General features: G+C 35.2%; 2 protein-coding genes across 3 annotated transcripts in view; one reads left to right on the top strand and one right to left on the bottom strand.

Annotated features, from left to right (window-relative positions):
• The window catches only part of LIPI (lipase I), a 60,745-nt gene extending 54,423 nt beyond the window's left edge, over positions 1-6,322 (bottom strand). Inside the window, exon 1 of the mRNA XM_004440727.3 lies at positions 6,214-6,322. Within this exon, the coding sequence (XP_004440784.2) occupies positions 6,214-6,322 (109 nt within the window). The remainder of the gene's footprint in view (positions 1-6,213) is intronic.
• Positions 6,323-11,514: 5,192 nt separating this feature from the next.
• On the top strand, positions 11,515-23,720 carry RBM11 (RNA binding motif protein 11). Of its 2 annotated transcripts, none has more exons than XM_087418198.1 (5): positions 11,515-11,826; positions 15,325-15,487; positions 17,082-17,154; positions 21,073-21,169; positions 22,837-23,720. In XM_087418198.1, exons 1-5 carry the CDS (start codon positions 11,569-11,571, stop codon positions 23,125-23,127), a joined length of 882 nt encoding a protein of 293 aa, XP_087274324.1. In that variant the 5' UTR covers positions 11,515-11,568; the 3' UTR covers positions 23,128-23,720. The 2 variants fall into 2 exon arrangements, with proteins under 2 accessions (XP_087274324.1, XP_004440800.1); XM_004440743.3 differs by having other exon boundaries at positions 11,519-11,664.
• Positions 23,721-25,704: the final 1,984 nt, after the last annotated feature.

Here is a 25,704-nt window from a genome sequence, read left to right as displayed (position 1 = left end):
CTGAAAGAAGAGAAACAAGTGATTTGAACCCTATAATCTAATAGCTTTCCAGCTGGAGGCGGTTTCCAGACTGCAGCGGAGTCAGATTTAACCCAAGGAGAGCATGGCGGTATTGCCAAGTTTAGGGAGGAGAAAGACTGGAGTTTAGGGAGCTGAATTTGAGTTTAGGGGGGCTGAAACAACTAGAATTTGTATCGCAGAGAGCTACAAAGGAAGGAGCTATGCAGAGGCAGAGCTCTGAAATCTGCGGACAGATCCCCTCACGTCTGCTGCTGGATACAAACGTAAGCACGCCTACGGTGAAACTCCACAAAAAGCTGTGAGCTGAATAACTCCAAAGGTCACAATGTGCTGGGAGACACTGAAGCTCCAACTAGCCAGAGTAGAAAGACCTTAACGAACAGCAGGGACATTCAGTAGAGACTCTAGAAGGGTCAGACTTAGTTGTAATGGAGCTAAACCAGCTCTAGGGTAAAAGAGACCTAGCCCATCCTTTCTCCTTCTCATTCTCTCAGCTCTGCTTGCTTTGATTCGGCTTTATTCTCTGGCAGGCAACAGGCTATGTGTATGAAATACTGAGAAAAAATATTAACAATCTTGAGGTAAGCAAAGATTTTTCAGATAAGATACAGCAAGCATGAAAAGAAAAAAGTGATAAATTGGAAATTGTCATAATGAAGCATGTCTACTCCTAAAATGACACTGCTAAGAATATGAATATGCAGGTTTGCGATATGTACATCTGATAAAGTACCTGTATCCAGCATATGTGTGTGTGTTTATGTGTGCGTGTATACACACAAATATACGTAAAATAAGAAGGCAAGTCAATTTGTAAAAATTGGCAAAAGAATTGAAGACATTTCATGAGAGATGGTCTAGTGGCCAATTAAGCTCAAGAATGATGCTCAACATCATTAGTCATCAGGAAAATGTAAATTAAACCAAAATAATAGACCACTATACAATCACCAGAATGGCTAAAATGAAAAAGACTGACAAAACCAAGGATTGGTGAGGATGTAAAACAACTTGAAGCGACCTACAGTGCTGAGGGAAATGACAAAATGATACAATACTTTGGAAAACAGTTTGATAATTTCTTATAATGTTAAATATGCACTTATAGGACCCAAAGTTCACTTCTAGCTGTTTACCCATGATAGATGAAAACATTTATCCATAACATGTATAACAAGTTCATAGTTTTTTTCATAAAGACCCCAAATTGGAAAGAAGCTACATATCAATCAAGAGTATGGATAAACAAGTTGTGATGTATCTATATGATGTAATACTACCCAGCAATAAAAAGGAATAAGCTGCTTATACACGCAACAATTCTGATGAATCTCAAAAACATTATGCTGGGCAAAAGACTCCAGAAACAAAAAGGTACATATTGTTTAATTCCATTTATGTGAAATTCTAGAAAAGGGATATCTAATCCAGTGTCAGAAAGCACATCAGGGTTGTATGGAGCCAGAGGTGGGAAGTGGATTAACTGGAAGGAGTTAACATTATGGGATGCAGAGAATGTTTTATATGTTGATTGATGAGATGTCTTGGGGGAGGGGAAAAGTACCCAAGAAAAATCAATAATATTTTAAAGACAATAAGGCGGCAGGATTAAAATTATGTTTATATTATAAATCGAGTAAAAAGAGGCCTGTGAAACTGAATCAAGAATTGATAGACAGATTAATGAAACAGAATGGGGTCACCCAGAAATATACTATACTATCCATGATAACTATGGTAACTCAAAGTAGTCAAAGGTAATGGATTTTAAAATAAACAATGGCTAGGATAACTATTTGATTCTAGTTATATTAAAACACTCCATGTAAAAGTAAAATTATATGAACTAGAAGAAAAATACAGTTAATATGTACATGTTCTCAGATTGAGGAAAGACTTTTTCAGGATAAAAACAAAGGAAGAAAATGTAAAGTATCAGACCAATTGATTTCACAGCACATAAAAGTAAAAATTCTGTACTTAACACTATAAACTAGCCAAAAGACAAGAAAAATAAATAAATAAACTAGGGAAATATTTTCAATATAAGGTAGAAAAGGAATTAATATACTTACATATGAAGAATTATAAATGAAGAAAAAGAATACCCCAATAGAATACCAAGTGAGGGGTATAAACAGATATTTCACAAAATAAAATATTCAAATGGTGCTTAAACATATTAAAATGTGCTCAACTTTCTTAAAATCAAATGAAGAGTCCATAAATAATATTACCATATCATTTTTACCATTATAGTCATTGACCATTAACACCAATGTATATCACAGGGTTTTTAAAAGTGATTATTTAGCAATCAACTAAATATATGGTGATGAGAGACTAGAAAAATAAATTATGGTCTATCCATAAGATGGGGACTCTATGCAGCAATTAAGAAATCTATATAGTCCATAAACATATACATGTATAGTTGTAATTTTATCTATAAAATACAGCATATATACAGTACACTATAAACACAGGCGCACATTTGTGCACATGCACACACACATACTTATTGTAATAGAACTGGTAAAAAATAAACCAATAACTTAACAGTTGTTTGTGCTGATGGTATTACAATAGATTTTTTTCTCTTTTTTCTATATTTTGCTGTGCTTTCTATTTTTCTGTATTTTAATATTTTCTGAGTGTTTTAGATCTGAAATACTTATTTCTTAGTTTTATAATGAAGAAAAAATGGTTTAAATAGACTTCAGTTAATTAAAAAATGATAATAGCAAAAAATGTGACCAGCAAAAAGGTGAAGATATCTAGAACAGATAAGTATTGATTTTTTAAAATCCTGTTTAAAAAATTAACAAATTGAAGGTCTGAGGACTAGACTAAGTAACTCTATTGTGATTTGAAATTCAGTAGCAGGAGCGCAATATTGAATTTTATTGCCAAATACGTAGGAAGATAATGACTCGTCGAAAATCTTAGGTTTCAAATTACAGAAGCAGTAAAATTGTTAAAAATAACAAAGACGTGGTGAAGTTAGGAATAATCATTCTAGGTTGTTCAGCTATATCTCTGAAATATATTTCCATTATAGGGACAATGGCTGTGAAGAAGAGGAAAAGGAGATCAAAATGGACAGAGTCCAGAGCCCTGGACGTGCCCTGGACACGGGCAGTTGAGACCCAAGTGCCTCTAGCCTCTCTCAAACATCTCTTGTGACTCAGGAAATTCTTTCTCCTCTCATCACTGAGCCCCGGTTTCTTTAAAGGGAAGGAATTGAAACAAATGGTCCCTATGACTCATGTTATTGTAACATTCTTAGATTTCAAACCTATTTTCATTCTTGGTAAACTGCTGAGAGAAGTTACTCTGTCTTGCAACTCAGTCAACGCATAACCCATTCTGATACAGACAGCCCACGGGCCACACTGGTGAAGCTCTACATCTGGAAATTATCTGAGCAAATGCACATGGAAGGAAACACTGGATTACTCTAACCTCATTTATATTGTCTATAATTATCCAAGTCACAGATATATGTTATCATCTCCTTTGAACTTCACAATGCAGAGAGATAGTATTATGACTTTTATTTCTATTAAAAATAAGGTTAAGTGATTTGGCCTAGGATAATAAGCCACCAGGACTTGAATCTGGGTCTTTTAACTGCAAATTTCATGTTCTTTCACATCACCCTTACATTAAAGAAACTTTGGCACAATAAATTAAAGTTGCTTGTGGGCATCTGATTTCAGTAAATCAATAGAAACAAATTGCTAGTTACATCAGAAAGATTTTTATACAATTTAAAGAAAATTAATGATGAATTTGTTTAGGCTGTAAGCTCAGAATTCCATGGGTTTTGAAAAGATCATAGCCCTACAAACAGCCTACTATGTATAGTATAACTTTCTATACTCTTACTACTCAATGTTGTCAACAAACCCAAGAGCATCCCCTGGGAGTTTATTAGATTTACAGAATCATCTCCAGTCCAAGGGTAAGAATCTGCATTTTAAACAAGATTCCCAGGTGTCCTATATCACATATTGTAAGTTCTATCATCTTAGAAAAATGACTCCATTTTTTGGAATTTCACTTTCCTCAACTGTGAAATGAGAAAGATGAATTCATCTATCTTTAACATCTCATCTAGTTTACTGGAACACAGGAGTCAACAAACTATGGCCTGTGGGCTAAATCTGGTGGCAAACTAAGAATGGTTTTGACATTTTAAGTGGTTGACAAAAATAAAAATAATATTTTGCGACATTTGAAAATTATAATAAATTCAAATTTTAATGTCCATAAATAAATTTTTATTAGAACACAGCCTCACTCATTTGTTTACGAATTGTCTATGGCTATTTTCATGCTATGATGGCAGAGTTGAACAGATGTAACAGAGATTGCATGGCCCTCAAAGCTTAAAATATTTACTATCCGGCCCTTTACAGAAATATTTGCTGACTCTTGCTATAATTATAACAACAACACAATTGCCATTAAGCAGTTACTATGAACCCGAAACTATACTAAGAATATATATGCATATTATTTGAATATATATGCATATAGATATATATTTGTATATAGTTTGCTCAGCTACCTCTCCACTCCCATTTTATTCTATTTAAAAATTTTAAAAACATATGACTAATCTCAATTTTTCAGAATGTTTTTCCTTTTTTGAAGGCAGATGTAATCATGTAATGACTTTCACGTTGAGGAGTGTAACACATGCCCTCCAAGAGATACATATTAGAATCTCTAGCGGAGAAGAGAGGAGCATGTATAATTTGAATAAAACATACTTATATGAAATAAATTACAGAAAATTTCCTCGGCAGTTCGGAATTTAAGGAAAAGGAGAGAAAGCAGAAGAGCTTCCATGGGTTAAGAATGATTTTGAGATTCACCAAATCTTTAATTTCCTTATTTCCTGTTTACTGTCATTATTATCTAACAGGTCTGATATTCTACTTTGGTCAACAGAGATGGCAACATACTTAGCAATTATATCTGAGTTTTCCCAGTTGAAAATTTAGGCAACTGCCTAACTAACTACTAATCAAAACAATAATCTCAGAAAGTCTCCCACATAAGTTTGTAGTATAAACTACGATATTAAGATAATGTAAAATGATGTCAACTATGATATGACACAAAGTTTAGGGGCCTAGACTTCAAATTTCTCTGACTTTCAAATTAAGATGCCACTATTATATACATTACACAAACATAAAGTGTCTATCAAGAAACCTCCAAATATAAATGATACTAATATCAAAATTATTGCAAAATAATTACATTCCAAAATATAAATAAATTGTATATTAGTACCATTTAGATTCTGTATTTGAATATAAGACTCAAACATTTTCAGAATTTATGATTAGCTTAAATATCCAATTGAAAAGAAACAAGAAATAATCTGAACTTCTAGCTGATATTTTAAGGTTATTCAAGTATACATTCAAGAACTTTTTTAAAAAGAAATTTAAAACAAAGAAAATGACCGGCTTTGGCAAAAAGCCTACAGAAAACTATTCATCATGAATTTTAAATTTGTTACTTTTCTTATCATCATAAAGTAGAACAAGTAGTTCTACTTTATTACCATGAAGTAGTAAATGATATTACTAAAATTAGTAAACTTTATTACCATACACCAGTAAACCAGGAAAATAAAAGTTCTACTTTATTATCATAAACCAGTTTCAGTTTTTGTTATGCCTTAGCACAACAGGACAAAAAAAAAGAGAAAGTTGTAGTAATGTTTACTTTACTTTGCAATTGACAATTTACCTACATAAAAATTTTCCTCAAAAGTAGGGTTATTTGAACAAATGAAATTGAAATAAGATATTTATTAAGTCATGATTTTAAAATACTGAATTAATTTATTTCTGAATTATTCTAACTTTCTCTTGAATATGTCTATTTTTCCTCTATTTACATCTTCTTGTAAAAGGTTTTCTAGTTACTATTTATCTGAAAAGTTAATAAAACACAGAACATACAATTTACCAAACACACACACACATACATATATACACAGTCTTTCCTCAGAATAATCTAATTTGTTTGATGTAATTAACACCCATAATCATAGTACATTTTTTTCATATTATGATGTCATAGCATTCTTTACCCCAGAATACAGACCAGACTGATTATTTTATACCCAATTTTTTATGACAAATCAAATTATTAAGTTCTTACCAGATCTTGCCCAGCACATCAAACAGAGAAAAATGTAAACTCTCATTTGGAATCTGATAAAAGTAAAAGAAGCACTCGGATTCGCCAGAAAAGAAATAGCGCAATTCATTAAGGTTTCTCTTGGGTAAGATTGTCACAGTCCGGTAGGTCTTGGTGTAAAAGGCCCTTGACCTTTCGCTCCTCCCTGTTTGTTGAAAAGGTGAAGTACTTCGTTTTCTCTCATTTAGCTTGTGGTTGTGAGAAGGATTTTTAAGTCAAAGACTGTAATAAGTCACAAACGTTCAGCTACACAGGTTGAATTTAAGGGAAAGAAAAAGCTAATTCTATCTTTCTTTATTCCTCTTAACCTCAGGATTTCAGAAGTGGTCAGGAAGAATATGTTTGTTAAAAGCCTACAGCAAATGTGATGTTAGAAAATGCTAGAAATGGAAAGAGTTAGAAAAAGTTGTGGTGTATGTTCATTTTGATTACAAACTAAGCTGTCTTTATACACCATAAAATCAATGATGAAATCCATATCCATCAAGCTGGCAAGTATAAAATATAGCCCTTGCATGCTTATGTCATTTTGCAACCCAAACTCAGTGGCTATTTTAAAATTCAAAATGCTAGCCTGTCCCTTGAGATCTGCAATTTGAAAATAAAAAGTATTTTTGTTTTTAATATAACAAACATTTTTAAATTATTATAAGTTTTCTTTTCACGTTTACTTAATTTTTCCTTCAAGCAATGGACTTTAGTAGGCAAAGAAAATAGAAAATTCCTCTAAGTACATGCATTTTAAGTTCAAAAATTAAATCTGTTTTTTGGAAATTCAAGTCTCCATAAATTTCCAAAGATACTTTACGAACAGAAGCATTTAATTTACATCATCAATCAGCAGAAACTAGTCTGAGGTCTGGGGAGGTGTTTCAGAAGATCCACAACCAAAATAAGGTATTCATTTAAAAATCACGAAAAATTTAACTACTGATGAAACCTCATCATTATTTTAACCTGTTTGATCTCTGGGGACTTTATGTGAGACTTCATTTTTAAAAGGGTGCCAACACTATATTTTGACTGGAGACCACCAAATAACCTAGGTCCTTCTACATCATTTGGCTCTAACAACTACTTCTCTAACAAGACATAAATAAACCACATCATTTCAGAATGTGGGAAGAAAGATAATGTAATTGTCTTACATGTTAAAAGAGATTCTTCTTAACAAGTTTATACTCAACTTAAATAAGTCTTTGCTATTTAACACAGAATTTTCCTTTTGCTTTATGCTTCTGATGTGACACTCTAATATGAATCCTGCACATTATTTTCATCTTTACCATTCTAAAGAGCTCATATTGAAAATATCAACTTGGCATTTAAGACAGTACTTACATAACAGAGTTTCAAAATATGAAATTACATTTCACTTTCATATTTTTTACTTACTGGCAATAGTGAGAAAGTTGGGATTATTGTCATTGCATTAAATAGAAAAACATTAAGGAACGAAAATATTATATAAAATGGCTATAGTTTAGTAAGACAATATTTATTTATGCACTTATTTAGTCTTCCTTAGATATAAAAAATGATTTTAAGCTTACAGACATGCACACACTATAAACAATAAAATAAAAGTGATAATGAGGATGAGGATGACGAAGACATAACACAGATTGAGCCCCGTGCACCAGGCACGCTTCTAGCACTTTACAGGTAAGTATAATAGGTAGTTGAGTAGTATTTATTGAGATGGGGAAGTCATTGTTTATCAGAATATATTTGGCATGAACTTTTTGTATAATTTAGCAATATATGTCAAAATGTTTAATGATCTTACCCTTTGACTCAGCAATTAAACATCCAAGATACTTTCCTACAGAAATACTAACACACATGCACAAAGACATATAAGCAAGGAGGTTCATCTCAGTATTTTTATAACAGCCAAAAAATAGAAACAATGTAAATGTCTAATCGTGGGAGATTAGTCTAATTATGTACATACTGTGGATTAAAATTAGTGATGTGGATAAATCAATATTTATTGGTATAGAAAGCCTCCATTACATGGTTTTAGAGGGGAAAAGGAAAGCTAAAAAATAATATGTATAGCAAGGTTTATTTTCCTAAAATATGTTTCATGTATATATGTATAAGTCAAAGTTGAGAAGGTCTTCCTACAAATGTTTACCTCTGCATGATAGACTTACTGGTGATTTTCACTTTTCTATTTTTTGTTTAAATATTAAAAATATTTCTTTATAATAAACATCTAATAAAAGTAAAACGAAAAAGCTATATTTACTTGGGAAAAATATGATTAGGAAAATCAGAATAAAGAAAAAATAAGGGTAAGAAAAAAAATGAAGACAAAAGTGAGGTCGATTTTTAAAAAAGCATCCATTAGAGTCCCTTAACACTAATTTACCAAGTTTCTCCATTCATTTATTCAGTTATGAAACTTTTATTAAGCATTCACAGATTCCCAGGCATAACTTCATCATTGGATATACAAAGTAGAGACATTCATTTATTCAAACTGTATTATTTCAACAACTATTTATTATACACCCACAGACGAGTCAAGGATTGCCCCAGGTACTAAGATATATTTATCCCATAGTACTTCCCAGTGAGGAGGGCTTGAAAAAGGTATACCTAGGAAACTGTGGCATCACACAGGTAGGGCAGCCAGCTAATCTAGAGTGCAGAGTTCAGGGAAGACTTGCAGGAAATGCTCCTCAGCCAAACTACAGACGACAGTGAGTCAGCTGGGCAAAGAAGGGGAGAAAGGCGCTCTAGTTTTGTGAGTGTGTGTGTGTGTATACATATTTTAAAAATATATATATATAAACATAGTTTATAGTTTTAGATATAGTATTATGTATTATATATATATTTATATGTAAACATTTTTTTTTTTTGTGAGGAAGTTCAGCCCTGAGCTAACATCCACGCTAATCCTCCTCTTTTTGCTGAGGAAGACCGGCTCTGAGCTAACATCTATTGCCAATCCTCCTCCTTTTTCCCCCAAAGCCCCAGCAAATAGTTGTATGTCATAGTTGCACATCCTTCTAGTTGCTGTATGCGGGACGCCGCCTCAGCATGGCCGGAGAAGCGGTGCGTCGGTGTGCACCCAGGATTCGAACCTGGGTCACCAGTAGCGGAGCGCGCGCACTTAACCACTAAGCCACGGGGCCAGCCCAACATTTTCATTTTTGATGTCTTCATACAGTTAGGGGTAAAAGACATCCTGATGTGAGTGAGGAAAGATTAATTCTTTACAGAGTGTTTCATATATTTAATCCATTAAACCTTATATGTGACTCACAGTCCAGTAAATATGAGAGTAAAGTGAATTATTTTTTAGCTACTGCTAGGTTTATTACCATGCATGCATTTGATATGAGTTAGGAAATAAAGTACACTTACATTAGAAAAATTATATTTTGAGGTCAAATCTGAACAAACAGCTAACTGCATGAGCTGACTTTCAGAACTAATTACATTAAGTAAGTACTCTACAAGTACAAGCCCCATAAACTTACACACTGCCAAAAGAAAAGAGGATGTGATAAGAACTCCAGAATCATACACATTTGTAGACAAAGAATGATGCAATTTCAATATAGCAAGATAATATGATCATTAATTATTTACAAATATAGTTAAAGGTTTAGAGCATTCACAATCATATATATGCACTGCATATTTTACAGTGAAACCTAAAGATGCATCTCCCAGATAGGCAGTGTCTGAGGGGAAGTTTAAGAAGAAATAGGTTGGTTTGGATAAGATTTACGCGGTAAATGAATAAATAAAAAATCAATAGATCTACACATAATAGAGACTTGCAGGTATCCACTCACTTGATCAATATATATTTGTTGTACGCCTACAATGTTCTAGTTTCTTTAACTCCCTCCTACTCTACAACAATGTTGATGACAGAGGAAAGAAAGAAAAAACAGAGGCAGTACTTACAGACTCAGAATACATCAACTGAAGGTGACTAGTGAAGTTACTGACACATTACTTTGTATTTATATGTAGTCTTTCTCATTATTCTGTAAACTTTCAGAGAGCAGATCATTATCCTTACCTTTGTTTCCCAAGGATTAAAGACAGTGCCTGGCACACAGTAAGCACTTAGACAATACCTATTAAATGAATTTAATTATATTAGTCCAATCCATCCCTTAAGAAATAGGACTTGAATTCCAGAAAGTGAAATTACTTACTTAAAGTCATAAAATTAAGTAATGTCAGAGTTCAATTAGAAACCAGGATTCCAAACATGTGTCCCTTTTCATTAGAAAAGATGGTGCTTTGGGTCCACCAGCCAAATGAAAGCATAGCTCTTCACTTCAAAATGAATTATCACCACGCCTAACTAAAGGCTAAATGGTGTCCTGATTACTTGTATGACATTTACAGGATGACTTCAGGGTCCTAAGTAGACATAGGGTATCGTCAGAAAGGAAGCCAACTTAACAGTTGATCATTGATTTATCAAAGTACTGAGATTTTCAGTAAGTTTTCTTCCCTCTTTCTTTTAATTATCTTTATTGTTTTTAGTTTTTTTTTTAAATCCTCCTCAGGTAAGAAGCAGTTCTTCACCCTGGTACACAATATACCAAGTACAGCCCTGATACATAGTACACATAGTGGATCCTGCTACAAGCGCCCAACAGCCATCCTCAAAAATTCCGGCTTCAGCCACAAAACTTGCTATACTCTTCTTGGTATTCCTTGGTACCACCTAAAACTTCTACGGCCATTTTCAAAGCCTTCTTTAGGAGCGCTTCCTAGGTAAATAAACTTTAATTCTAGTACTCTACTTTTTCCCTATCCATGCATGCATGCATTCATTCTTCCAAAAAGTCGTTTCATAAAGAATATAATTTTAAAATTCTAATGATTTATTCACAGACTCTTTGGAAACAAAGAAATTAATCTTTCCCCCCATTAGCCTTGGAGCTTCGGTAATGCAGTTAGTATGTCTTAAATCATCTCCATAGACATTTTATTTAAAATGTTGGTTGAATAAATCCAGAATCAAGTAATAACGTCGTGCCCGGGAAAATGGAGGGTACTCCACAAGGAAGAGGGCAAAGGCCCTGGCACACTAACGTCTCTCACTCTTACTCACTCTCCCACGGTCCCAGCTGGATCCGGGGCGGGGCGGCGGCGTGGTGGGCGGTTCCCGCGGGGCGCCGGGGGCGTGGCCTCGCAGCCTCGCTCCGCCCCAGGCGTGCGCGTGCTCGTCGCCGGCCCCGCCCCCTCGCCCGGGCGGCGCAGTAAAAGCGGCGAGTGGGGGCGGGGTCTCGGCGCCTCCTCCATCCTCGGGCCGAGAGCGGAGGGATGTTCCCCGCTCAGGAGGAGGCCGACAGGACGGTGTTTGTGGGGAATTTAGAGGCCCGTGTGCGGGAAGAGATTCTTTACGAGCTGTTCCTTCAGGTACCGGCGGCGGGGAAGGGGCGGCGGAGGGGCGGGGCGCGTCGAGCCGGAAGCTCAGCCGGAGGGGCAGGGCGCACCTGGACCACCCGGAGCCGGCCCGCTTCCCGCCCCGTCCTATGCCTTGGTTTTAATTTAGTTCCGCCTTGGCGCACCTGTCTCCAGGTGAGCAGCTGGGTAGTGAAGTGACATGGTGTGCGCCCCATCCCCATCCTCCCCACCCCCCCGCTGCAGAGTCCTGGGGGTGGACAGTAACTGAGCTACCCCCAAGCCCCAGCCCTGAGTAAGGGCTTCGCGGAGGCTGCCTGGGCCTTGAGTGTGAGGGGAGGAGGGGGGGTGACACAGCCCTGTCACTGTCTTCCTGCAGGTAATAAGCACCCTCACGCCTTACGTCCCGCGAAATGAGAGGTATAGATTTTAAAATGTTTCCCTATACGTTACTTATTCCCCAAGGCCTTTTATGTGGCGAGTGTTTTTACTCCAATATGATAAATGAGGTTTGAGATGATTTGGGCAGCCAAATCGCGACTGCGACCAATTGATTCCCTGGCCAGTTGCCTTCGTTTCATACCAAGAGGACCTTCTGGAAATTTTTGGCGACCTGGTCTTCCCAGGATTAAACCTCCTGTCTCCTGTAAGCAACTCCCCTGTTGTACACACCTAGGTCTCACTTGCTAAGGAGACACCCTCATTCAGCCATTCTTGTAACCGTTTAATGATCCAGACACCAAACACCAAGTAAGGTACTGGGCCTACAAATGTAAGAGACAGCCTTTGGTCTTTCTAAAATGGGAAATTTAAAGTTAATTACCATGAGGGATACATAGTATAGCAAAGTTGTTTAGAGTGTGAACTCTGATGTCAGCCCTGTGACTTGGGGCAAGTAAATGAATATCTCAGTGCTTCAGTTTCCTCACATCTCAAATGGGATCAATACTATCTACAATATGATGTGATATGAAGATTAAATAAACTAATCCAGGTAAAACAGTTAGAATTGAGCCTGGCACTTACTGTGTCTGAGACTGCTGCTTCTACTACTAATAGTACTACCATTAGTAATACTAATTGCCAGCTAGTAATTAGTAATACTAGTAATTAGTAATACTAATACTAACATCAAGAGAAACCAAGAAAGAGTGACTTTCTCCTGTCAGAAAAGGGCAAGTTCCAAGGGAGACAACAGCAAAGCTACGTTTCCAGGATTCAGTAGGAGTCCCACAGTGAAAGGAGTTCTTTATTTAGTTTTGGAAAGGCCCTACCTTTGTCCCTAAACCAAAGCACCTCTCTGTTAATTGTAGATACATGCAATTTGATAGAGAGAATTCCCTCCAGGAACACAGTTTCCTTTCCTGGACATAAAACTCTCTATAATTTGAGGGGCTGGCCTGGTGGCATAGTGGTTGAGTTTGCGTGCCTGGGTGGTGGCCCTGGGTTCGCAGGTTTGGATCCTGGGTGCGGACCTACACACCTCTGGTCAAGCCATGCTGTGGTGACATCCCGTATACAAAATACAGGAAGACTGGCCCAGATGCTACCTCAGGGACAATCTTACTCAAGCAAAACGAGGAAGATTGGCAACAGATGTTAGCTCAGGGTCAATCTTGTTCACCAGAAAAAAAAAAAAACCCTTCCTATTATTTGAAAATATTGTTGATTTTAAGGTTTCTATGCTTATTCTTCTAATTTGACATCTTTTTAAACTTGCTCTTTTTAATTTGCTCTAATGCTTCTCTTTTCATATAGTTATTTTTTCCCCAATAGCATTTGAAACTTACCACTCTAAAAAAAGAAAGGAAGGAAGGAAGGAGGGAAAAGACAAAAATAAAAAAACTTACAGTTCTTTTTCTCCTGAAGACTTCTTTCATGTCTAGCCTCCAAAAAGGAGGGGAGAGTTGGTGAGGGGGATGGGGATAGGCATGAAGACCCGCATGCACATACATTTTCTAGTCAGTAGGAACGGGATCTATATCAGTTGTATGGATTTACAAGACTATATATATATTATCTTCTCATTTTTCGTAGTCTCTACCTAAACAAAATGTTCATCTCTTTTAACAGATCAGGCAACCAAGCATATGTTTTAATTTTTTCCTAGGTTCTTCTATATTCTGGAAGGATTTGCTAAAGTGAGGTATCTTTTAGAAAGGCTTCAACCCAGCAAAACCTAGCAAATCTTGACAACTGCAATACTGTGTGTTTCCTTCTGATTTTAAAAAGACTATAAGATGATGTGATTGTTGACACAAGCAAGTCTTGTCGAATTTCATCGTAAAAAATGCTTTGGCATAGCTTTGAATTTGTAAAATTCAAAGCATTTAAGTGGGTTCTGTCCCTTTGGGATTTCATATATTTAATATTAGTAGTGGAAAAGTATTGGTTAAAATTGGTTTTATTTTATTACTGTATATTTATCCTTTTACTAGTTTCTTTCAAATTTCTGATTATCCTTTGAAGTGAGAAAGTAAGGTTTAAGATCTTTGTACTTTTAACTAAGGAATACTGGAGTAGAGACTTCAAGGGGAAAGATAATAAAATTCAGTTTCAGATATGTTGAGTTTGAAGTACAGTCACAGGGAGGTCTCTAGGAGACTGTCTCCATGAATGAGGCATGAGTAGGAAAAATAGCTTTGTTGGTGAGGTGGTCTTTGAAGCTAGAAGGGAGGATGAGCTAGGCCCTGGGAAAGCAGAGAATGAGAAGAGAAAGACTGAATCCTAAAATAGAGCGTCATTTTAAAGATGATAATTAACATTTTTCTTTAGATTAAAGCAATTTCTTAATATATTTATCCAACTCTACAGAGAAAAGCAATCAATCTTTAATAATTGTACAATTAAAAAGTATGAGCCATTTCACCATTAAATCTTAGCTGTTTGTAAGTCTTTGTGAGTGCCTCCACTAATCACTATCATGCTGGAGATGTAAATATTTTCTTGGTTGTAATTAACACTGTTTTTTAGAATATTTGACTCTGCTTTTTTACTCTGTACTGCTAATTATAGGTTTTACTATTGATGCAATGTGAATATTTTCAATATATGCTATTTTCTTCCATTTTAATAATATACCATGGAAAAATATTCTCTAGTTGGATTTAGAGCCTTTCTAACTTTTCACTATTATAAATAATGCACCTACTTAAAAGTCTTCAACATATCAAAACATTTCTTGACAGAAAAACATCTTGACAGAAAAAAGTTAGGCTGCAATATAATGTTAATAGTTTTTTTGTGATAACTCAACAAACGTTGGCTTTGTCCTTTCAAGTTATTACGTTGGCTTTGTCATTTCAATTTATGTTTGAGTTAATACACTGTTAACATGTATGGAGACACAGTAGTATTTTAATCTTAGGTTTAAATGCTCTCTAAATTGTTTTGTTAAGCATAACAGAAGAGTTATGCTTAAAATCCTTTTAAGATTTGGAACTCTTACCTAGAATTTCCTGTTCTTAATACCCTGAATGTTTCTTGATGAGCCAGAAAATACCAGGAAATTATGATAAAATATGATATTTATTGTTAGGAGAATGCATTATTAGCAGAGCTACATAAAGCTGTTATTGCTAACAGATTTTTTTAGTCTAAAGTTGAATATACTTGATTTTCTGAGTATAAAAAAACTTTAGATTTATGAGAAAATAATTTTTAAGTTTCTTATAGGCTGGGCCATTAACCAAAGTGACTATATGCAAAGACAGAGAAGGAAAGCCGAAGTCTTTTGGATTTGTCTGCTTTAAACACCCAGAATCGGTGTCTTATGCCATAGCTTTGCTGAATGGAATCCGTTTATATGGAAGACCGATTTATGTGCAGTATCGATTTGGTAGGTCCCATCACTGATGAATCTTCCAAGTGTCTTTTGTTGTTGGTGGTGTTCACAGAGGTGTAAGCATTTTGTTCTCTATATAGAATAACATCAAAAAAGTGCCCCTGTTGGATCTATCAAATCTTCCCAGAACGTGTCTAATTCATAAAGGTATATAATTCATTAGTATTGCCGACTACGCTGCCAACTCTGTAGCATCTCTTCTGTATTAAGATTATAAATGTTCTATCTTAGTATCAGCCAGCAAGTAGCTATGGTAGTTGCTATTGGCTGTTATAAATTAAGCAAATCTAAATGAACTGGGGACACACAACTTCATCTTTTATATGGCAAGGCTATTTACTGATCTTCTTGTCGTTGCTAATGTATGGTGTTAAATACCTACTCTTTGGAAAAAAGAGTATGTGCTTTAGTCCTTCTAGGGCAACCATGTTATACATATGGCCCTGGATCTCAGCCCCTGTAAGAGCAGCTGGCCAAAGGCAGCTGCAGAGTGACCCTTAATAGTGTGGAGGAAAGCTTCCTGACGTGAATGGCCTCAAATGCCTTTTCCTGCACGTCAAAAACTGATTATCTTTGATTAGATGCCCAGAGAACACTGCACTGATACTCTAGCCCTTTCACGTTTTGGGAGACTGACAGAGGCAGTGCTTATGTTGCCCCCCTTTTCTAAATGATTCAGGCTTATTGATGTATCCCTTGTTTGTTTTTTATTCCTTTTGCTATACTAAAAACAAATAAATAAGAATAACAAAACAGTGCCTTGTTGCAAAGGAAATATGCTTCTCTCTGTGTTTCATTTTTTTTTAATGTCTTTGGAAGGAAAATTGGCTGCTTCATGCACTCAAGCACTGTCCGGTTAACTCAAACAGGCTGGTAGAACAGGCCAGGACATTATGTTCTGAGACTTCCCTAGCCAGCCGCTCAGCATCCTCTGTAAGGTTGCATTGGCTTTTGTCAGTGCAGTTTAGAAAACTCATGCTTTCTACACGGGAGGCAAATTTGCCATTTTAAGTTTACAGGTGTGTAGAGCAAAACAAAACAACATCATATATCTTATATGGTCCCTTGTCAATGTAATATTTCTGTACATCCATTGCTTTGGACAAAGCTTGATTATCATTCAGTTATTTATAGTAATGTAAACAATCTGTAAATATTACTTGGGAGATCAAAGACATTCATGTATCTTATGAGTATGGAATTTTAATCAATACTTCGTTCTTTTAGGTTTGGAGTTTTTTTTTATTTTATTTTATTTATTTATTTTTTGTGTGTGAGGAGATCAGCCCTGTGCTAACATCTGCCAATCCTCCTCTTTTTTTGCCGAGGAAGACTGGCCCTGGGCTAACATCCGTGCCTATCTTCCTCCACTTTATATGGGACACCGCCACAGGATGGCTTGCCAAGCAGTGCATCGGTGCACGGCCAGGATCCGAACCGGCGAACCCCGGGCCACCGCAGCGGAGTGCCCGCACTTAACCGCTTGCGCCCCTGGGCCGGCCCCTGGTTTGGAGTTTTTTTATGGTTTAATATTAGAACTCCAAAAAACTGTACCATGAAGTAATCTGTTATTCTGTTTCTTTTAAAGGGAGTTCTCGCTCTTCTGAACCAGCTAACCAAAGTTTTGAGAGCTGTGTTAAGATAAATTCACACAGCTACAGGTAATTAAAAATATTTTTTCATAAAGGTAAAGCAAATAAATACGTTCTTATGCCAGGAAGAGTTTTTATATATTCTGGACTATTGTAAAACCTTACTATTTAGACACGATAAAATTAAGGAATTCATTTTTCTGAAACCATGAAAAGCAATGGAAAATAATTTCGTTTAAAGTTCAGTCTTAATATTTTCAGTCGTAGGTGGGAGAGATTTATATTTGTAGTGTTCTTCATAGTTTACCATATGCTTTTCATAGCTATTAAATCATTTAAGCATCCAGGGTCTCATTGTGATGGATCATAGAGATACTGTTATCCATATTTTATATTCAAATAAATGGAGATGCAAAAGTTAACCAATTTCCAAGGTCACAAAGATGAAAAAGTGATAGTGCTAGGCTTGAAATTAAACCTTCTGACATTAAGCCATTCTATTATTTATTTTACTGTTTTTTAGAACTTCTCTGTGGTAATTTTCAAAATATTCTATAATTTTTTATAGGCTAATTTCTTGATGTAACTGTAGCCTGCAAGGCAAGTTATTCCAGAGGTCATGGAACAGAAAGGCTCCCAAATCAAATTAAGATGCTTGAATCACACCATTTATTAAACCAGTTTAAAAGATAAAGTGTAAAGCAAAAGGAAAGATGTTGGATAGGTTAGCACTATAGGGCAGAAGGGCCATACTAGCTGAGTTCTGGTTACGCTAATATTCATATGCCCTATCTCTCTCTGCTCATCAGCCTTCCTCACTGATAGTGTGGTTATGAGGACTAGAGTTGAGGTTTGAGTAAGACTGTCCATTCAGATGGAAAATTCCTGGAGCCAGTCTCACTCACTTGCTCTGAAAGAGACATAGGGGCAAATACACCTGGCCACAGAAGTATCTTGCAGGTTAGTCTGCCAGATGCCCACAAGTTTTGTCTGAGTTTCTTAGAGCAAAGCATAACTGTTAGCCTGGAGGTGGCCTGATCTGGACTTGATATTTCCTTCCCTCCCTATCTGTAAGTAACACTCTTATTTGTACCATCGTATTATCTATTGAATCTATCTGTGGCATGTCTTACAGCCTACTAACCTATTTACTATCTGTGTTTAGTATATAATATGAATTCTGCCTGTATCTCCCAAGTAACTTACTTATTCTGTCCCTAACACAGTTTCATCACTCTCTCGTAAATGACTAGCTTACCTACTACTCCAAGCATTTCTTCTGAGTTTCATCCATCCTGTTTGTTTTCTTGTCTCCTGTAGCAGGACTGAATATTCTCAAGTAAACTAACAATAGCTGAACCTCCTATCCCTGTTAATTATATATCCCTTTGAGGCATAGGAGAGGGGACTCTTGTGACTGGCAATTACCCAGGTTTATCTTTAGGAGAAGTATTACACCCCACATAAAACACAGTGTGCTGAACATCTTCATTCTGCCCAGCATTTCTATATCAGTGAAATCAGGAGATGTTAAGAAAGTAGGTGCTGAAGTCAGAGTGCCTGAATTTGAATTCTGTCTGTGCCACTTTATTAACGGTACAACCTTAAACAAGTTACTTCACCACTCTGTGCCTTGTCTCTAAAATGAGGGTAATACCTCAAAAGCTTATTATGAAAATCAAATTTTATAATAAATTCTAGGTATTTAAAATACTGAGTTCAATGAGTACTTTCAGCAAATGTTAGCAAGAAGGGGTAGTGATTTACTGCTTGGTAGGGGAACCACTATAGACTCATGAATTGAGCCATATATATAATATAAGAGCTTCCCCTCTTTTTCTAGTGGGAAAAGATACCTCTTTTTCCTCAGGAGTTAAGAAGGAACAAGCTGTTGCCAGGATTTGGGCAGAGGAAGAAAGGCACTAGAAGATGGCAGTGTCTCTTGTGTTCTCTACTTATGTTTGATACACTCTAAATCATCACAAGTTCTAGGATATAAAGTCAGAATTGTGTGTATATTCCATAATACTACACTTCATTGGTGGTGCCGTATTCTTCTAGCATTTGTTACATTATAAAGGAAGAATGAGAATAGGTTACCGTGTCCTAGAAGTCTCGTGCGGAGAAAAATGGTGCACATGTCATGTCCTAGTCTTTCACTGGTCTTCCTTGGAAATGGGTTTTTGTGCTTCTTATTGCCTTTTATACCTTATGTTTTTAATAAATAGTCCCTGTATTAGTTTGCCAGGTCTGCTATAACAAAGTACCACAGAGTGCATAAACAACAGAAGTGTATTGTCTCACATTTCTGGAGGCTGAAAGTCCAAGATTAAGGTGCCCGCAGAGTTAGTTCCTTCTGAGGGCTATGAGAATAAATCTGTTCTGTGTCTGTTCCGTAGCTTCTCCTGGTTTGTTGGCAATCTTTGATTTTCCTTGACTTGTAGAAGCATCACACAGATCTCTGCCTTCATCTTCTCCTTGTGTACATCTGTCTCCAAATTTCCCCTTTTTATTAGGACACCAGTCAGTTGGATTAGGGCCCCATCCTACTCCAGTATGACCTCCTCTTACCTAACTACATCTGCAACAACCCTATTTCCAAATAAGGTCACATTCGGAGGTATTGGGGGTTAAGACTTCACTGTATAAATTTTGGGGTGACACAGTTTAACTCATAAGTCTTACATGTGTTTCCTCTATGCAGACAACTATGCATACCCTAAGATTCACATAGGGAAGACAGTGGTTTTAGAGAATCTGTAGCTGTTTTCGTAACGGTGCTAATCTCCCCACCTCTACTACTGAGGTCATGTCTTCCCCACTCTCTAACCTCATTGCACTTTTTGTCTTGTTTCTTTACTATCTCGTACCCCACACAGATCTTATGGTCTTCCTGAACCCGGTCTCCAGATCAGGGTGTTATGTTTTTCCCCTTCCTTTCACTGATGAATCTTTCATCCTTGACATCTTTACTTCCTATTCACTTCTTAACCTCTGTGGTATATGGAAGCTGCTTTTTTAAAGGTTATCAGGAACCCTGTGACCAGCAATTCAGTGGCTTTAATGCTTATCCAGTTTACTCTTCTGTAACAACTGACACTTGTCTAATTCCTTCTTTAATGAAATTCACTCTTCCACTGGCTTCTGTGGTGCCACTCTCACCACTTGTCACTGGGACCTCCGCCTCCATCTGACTGCTTCCTGTCTTCTGTCCTCCTGCCCGCATCTTGCCTCTACTTGCCTGTGTTAATTTCACTCTTCCCCACAGGACCCTTCCTGTCCTAAGGATTAGTAGTAGTAGCATTAAAATGATGGAATACTATGGAGCAAGAAGACTAATGAAGACTAGCTAGCGAATCTAGCCAGTATTTGTAACATTGGAGTTTATTGAACATCTTCATAGAAGCGAATATCACACTTATAAATGAAACTTTAGGACACAGCAGTCTTTAGGGATTTTTATTATCTTAATTAGTATGTGGAAGAAATCAGCAAATGTGTCTTCACGTTAACATCAGCAGTCCATTTAGAAAAGAGCATAATTTTTACAGTTAAACAGTGAAGATACCTTCAAAAATAAATTGAGGAAAATTTCTACCTTTCTTTGACTTTTTATATCTAAAAGATTGAATGTACCTTGGGTGATTATTAATGACTTGCTTTGCTCTTTTCATATGTAAGTGGTCTTTGTCTTTGTATAACTGTAACATTGGTTACCATTTTTCTATCAGAAAGCTAAGTCTGACTCTAAATATTGAGATTTAAATATATAGTAATTAATAAGATTTAAGGTACTGCTATGTCACTACATTATCAGTATAATAACTGATTATTTATGTGTGTATGTTTCAAGTTAATTAATGTTAACTGAGCTCTCTCAGAGAAGCTCTTTTTTGTAATTATGAAGAGCTGTCTTTTTTTTTAAGAAAAAAGGCCATGAGTGTGTAGGAATTTTAACTTTTTATTACTTCTTTTATCTCCCCAAAGAAATGAAGAAATCATGGGCAGATCTTCCTTTCCCATGCAGTTCTTTCCATTTAATAATGCAGCTTTACCTCAAGAATATTTTTTCTTTCAGAATATGGTAAGTTTGATATGCCTTTGGTTCAATATACGATATGACACGAACTGTGAAGAATATGGAAACTACTTGGAACTTAATGGTGCTCAAATCTAAACCTGAGATGCAGGCAGAAGCTGCGCTGAGCGCTGTCCCCCAGTGGCAGTCTGCTCCAACACGATCATCTTAAATCCCACACACAGTACCTCAGCAAACAGCCAGTGTGTCAACAGAAAAGGAGCAGATGGTAGTCATCATGCACTGGGGTCCAAGTAAAATCTGAGTAGAGGGTTCTCATTTAAATGACTTTTATAAAAGACGTTTTTTAGAATTGAATAATTTTATTTAGTGACGCATTTGTATATAATGTAATCATTAATCACAAATATACTGCTTTTGCACATGATTTTTTTAAAAATACATTTCTCTTTTTTAACTAAAGGCAAAGATTCTCAATTGGTAGAGTAAACTACATGATTTCTAAAGACTCTCAAAAATATGATTCTGACCTAAAAATCATAATTATGGTCTTTATTGTTAAAGGAGAACTTAGGAAATTTTTTTTCTTCCAACTCCTCCCTTTTATACATAATAAAATTGAGGTCCAGGGATATTAATCAACAAGCCCAAGATTATACAATTCATTAGTGACAGATGTGGGCCTCTAACATAGGTATGCCGATTCACAGGGTATGATTTTTACAAACATCCACTATACGTGTGAGCTTCAGATTTTTCAAATAGCCATTTTCACTTTGTAAACATAAGGAAAATTGATAATTTAACTTTTGGAAAAAACGTTTCTTTGTTATAGTAAGATATTAGTAAACAACCAGTTCTTATCTGAAACTCTCAAGGTCTTCTTCCCATCATTTGTTATCTTTGGTAGAGAAGAGAGTAACACACACACACAGACAAGCTCATGTTATTTCTGTTTGTCTTGAATCTACTTTGAATAGTTAGAAATTTGAGTTAAAAACAAGGAAGTGTCTCCTTATCGTAAGAGTTGACAATTGTGCTGTACAATACGGTGGCCGTCAGCCATGTGTGAGACTAAGGAGCTGAGTTTTTAATTTTATTTAATTTTAATTAAAATTTAAAAACAGGTACTTGGTTAAGTTATTGGGAAACTTTTAAGTATATTTGAAAGAACTTGGGTATACAAATCTTTTTCAACTGTAAAATGTATGTAATCTAAATTCACATCAAGTATTTAAATGAAAATTGAACATCCAAATTGAGATATGCTGTGAACATAAAATGCACACCAGATTTGGAAGACTTAGTATAAAAAAAGAGAAAGTAAAATATCTCATTAGTAATTTTTATATTTGTTACACATTGAAATGACAGTATTTTGGATGTTTTGGGATAAATAAAATACGTTATTTAATTGTACTTATTTCTTTTTTATTTTCATATTGTGGCTACTAGAAGATTTAAAACTGCATATGTGGCTTCCGTTGTATTTCTAAAGGACAGCACTAATCTCTATTGTAGTGGGCTATACACTACCTTGAATCTTTCTGTTAACCATTTAAGGAAACTACCACGTCCCTGCTGTCAAAAGTCACTGTCCTTCTAATACTGACACAGGGTTTGTGGTTATGTGTATAATGCATGTAAACTGTTAACTTCTTTTCTTAACTTTTGGGGCTTGTTTTGGTAGATGAATGTCTTTTTTTTCACAGCAGTGGCAAGCATATAATCCAGCACTGCAGCTTCCTTACTATGAGATGACAGCACCACTTGCTAATAGCGCATCCGTGTCTTCCTCACTAAACCACGTTCCAGATCTTGAGGCTGGACCCAGCTCTTACGAATGGACTCACCAACCACCAAGTGACTCTGACATTTATCAGATGAATAAACGGAAGAGGCAAAAACAAACCAGTGATAGTGATAGTAGCTCAGAAAACAGTAGAGGAAAAGAATATAATAGCCAAAAGTTTCGAAAGTGTAAGAAGAAGAAAAGATGTTAGTATTACCTTCAGATGAAATTTATCTACACAGGACATAATTCTCTTAAAAGAAAAAAAATCTGTATTCTACTAAATGACCAGTTTCATGGCTTTCTTGTCTTTTTTGAAATATATAATAATATGACATCTGATTTGCTATTCAATTTTTGTCTTGATAACAAGAAATACACTGTGAGTTGTTATATTTTAATACTGATGATGAAATTGCATTAAACTATCAAAAGTCACTTACTCTGCACTTACAGATAAGGCACCATGCTCTCCTAGATTGTCGCCTATAACCCTCAACTGTAAAATAGGCTGAGATTGGAAGTGGAGTGGGATTTTCTGAATGAAACTAGTGCAAATATTTAAGAGTTGCATGTTGTTCCTAATGAAGACAAAATAAGCAGGCTTTAGTTTCCTTTGTTACTAACATTTTATTTTTTGTGTCTAAATACGTTGTTTCTGAGCCTTACTCTCCTACAGTTTTATTTCATAAAACAAGGATATATGAGAGTGATACCAAAGGAAAGATGATTATCATGGGACTAGTTTTTGGATCATTTCCTTTTTACATGATTGTATATAAATAAGAATATCTGCCTCTTTACTTCTCATATATTAATTGTATTTCATGAAAATTAGTTGGCTGTATCAGTATTTATTATCCACCTCTTTTGCCAACTGGGTTTGAGAGGGTATATTTGACATATTTAAATCTTGATGATAAATAGAACGATATTTCATTAATGTATGATATTTAATATTTATCATCAAATTAAGTTTCCTATTTCTGGTTCATTTATTTTTAGAAGATAAATAGACTACATGTAAAATTAATGGTTTATTTGGACATTTCTGTTAACTTCGTAGCTCATCATAGACTAGAATCATGAAAATAATTATTTACTAAAGCTAATTGAAAGAATCATGCAACTTCATTGAGAGTTAACCACCCAATTCAGTAGGAAAAGCCATGCTTCGATATTTCTTTTGCATGTTGCATAAAACTTCATAGATCTTTATTATTTAAAATAATAAAGATGTTTTTAGGAAAATGAGTAACTGAATTTAACTTATGGTTATAAATATACAATGCAGTAGAGTTTTAAGTGTAAATATTAGTCTATCTTCATCTGATCAACATGAAAAACTAAATTCTGCTTGATGTAGCTGGATCTGTATAGCTTTATGTTCTTGAATAGTCAAACAAAAAAAAGATGACATTTTTTTCTTTTTGAATTCACATTTTTGCAATGTAGAATCATGTAACTAAATTCTGCTTTTTGTAGCTGGATGTGTATACCTTTATGTTCTTGAATATTCAAACGAAAAAAAGATGACATTTTTTTCTTTTTGAATTCACATTTTTGCAATGTAGAATCATGCAACTAAATTCTGCTTGTTGTAGCTGGATGTGTATACCTTTATGTTCTTGAATATTCAAACGAAAAAAAGATGACATTTTTTTCTTTTTGAATTCACATTTTTGCAATGTAGAATCATGCCAAAGGGAAAAATATGTTTCTGTGTAAATAGAAAATAATATGTATTTAAACACGTTAACTTCACCTCAGCCTTTTCTTCAATTCTTATACCTTACAGTTTAGCTTAGCCCTAAATTATTTCACTGTAATTGGCATTATAGGAAATATGTATATAAGAAATATCTCTTAGCAAATAAGAGTGTCATATTTATAAGAAAATTATATTGAAATACTGTTACATGAACTAATATCTTAGAACTGCAAGGAATTCTTGCAACTTCTTCCATCACAGGCAGGAATTACCTGGATATCAACTTTAGCATGTCAACAAATTTGAACCAACGAAGGCAAATTCAGCTATTTACCCTGGTATATTTCATTGCTAGAAAATATAAAACTTCCCTTAAAATGTTAATGTCATCTACAATCCTATATAATTTTAAATTATCAATTTTCCCAATGCTATGTCTTTGAGTTAAAAATTATTTAAATTATTTGCCTTAGAGGGTTTTATTTTTCCAATTTTAATTCACCACTTTCAAAATCTATTTGTATGTACATACACATTCTACTTCAAATGCTAGAAGAAGCTTGGAATTTGAGAACAAAGTTAGTCATCTTTTTATTCTCATAGTCACTATTTTTTTTTTAATGAGTTTCTGTAATGCATCAGGCAGTGGCAAAACGAGAAAAATTACTTAGAATTAAAGTTGATCAAAAAGATGAGTGTGAAACACACCCTGGAAATCTTTGCTGAAATGACGCATCCTGAGCTATGATTTCAAATGTGTAGCTGTTAAGACAAGTATATCACCTTTGAAATCTTAGCGTTAAATGCAGTTATTATAAGCAATAACTACTTGATTGTAACATGATTATTATAAAATTCTGATGTAATAATGTTTTTGGCTACCTGCTTAGAGTTTAATGACAGAAAAGGATTAAGAATTATTACACTTTCTTTAGCACTGTCCGGGTACGGGGACATTTGACACTGACATGTAGTCAACCTCTTCCTTTGTATAGCTAAATACTAATAAATTTATGAGTGATTAGAAAGTGAGATTCATCTCTCTTGCCAATACTTCCAAAATTGTATCCCAAGACT

The sequence above is a fragment of the Ceratotherium simum genome, chromosome 27 (assembly GCF_057802395.1).
Source record: "Ceratotherium simum simum isolate JZ-2026a chromosome 27, ASM5780239v1, whole genome shotgun sequence".
NCBI classification, from domain to species: Eukaryota; Metazoa; Chordata; class Mammalia; order Perissodactyla; family Rhinocerotidae; genus Ceratotherium; species Ceratotherium simum.
This window is presented reverse-complemented; position numbering and strand designations above follow the sequence as displayed.

Excerpts from the sequence above, each read along its gene's own strand:
- RBM11 (XM_087418198.1), top strand. The coding sequence starts at position 11,569 with ATGTTCCCCGCTCAGGAGGAGGCCGACAGGACGGTGTTTGTGGGGAAT. Across the intron at positions 17,155-21,072 it reads ATAAATTCACACAGCTACAG|AAATGAAGAAATCATGGGCA; the intron begins GTAATTAAAAAT and ends ATCTCCCCAAAG. Across the intron at positions 21,170-22,836 it reads ATTTTTTCTTTCAGAATATG|CAGTGGCAAGCATATAATCC; the intron begins GTAAGTTTGATA and ends TTTTTTTCACAG.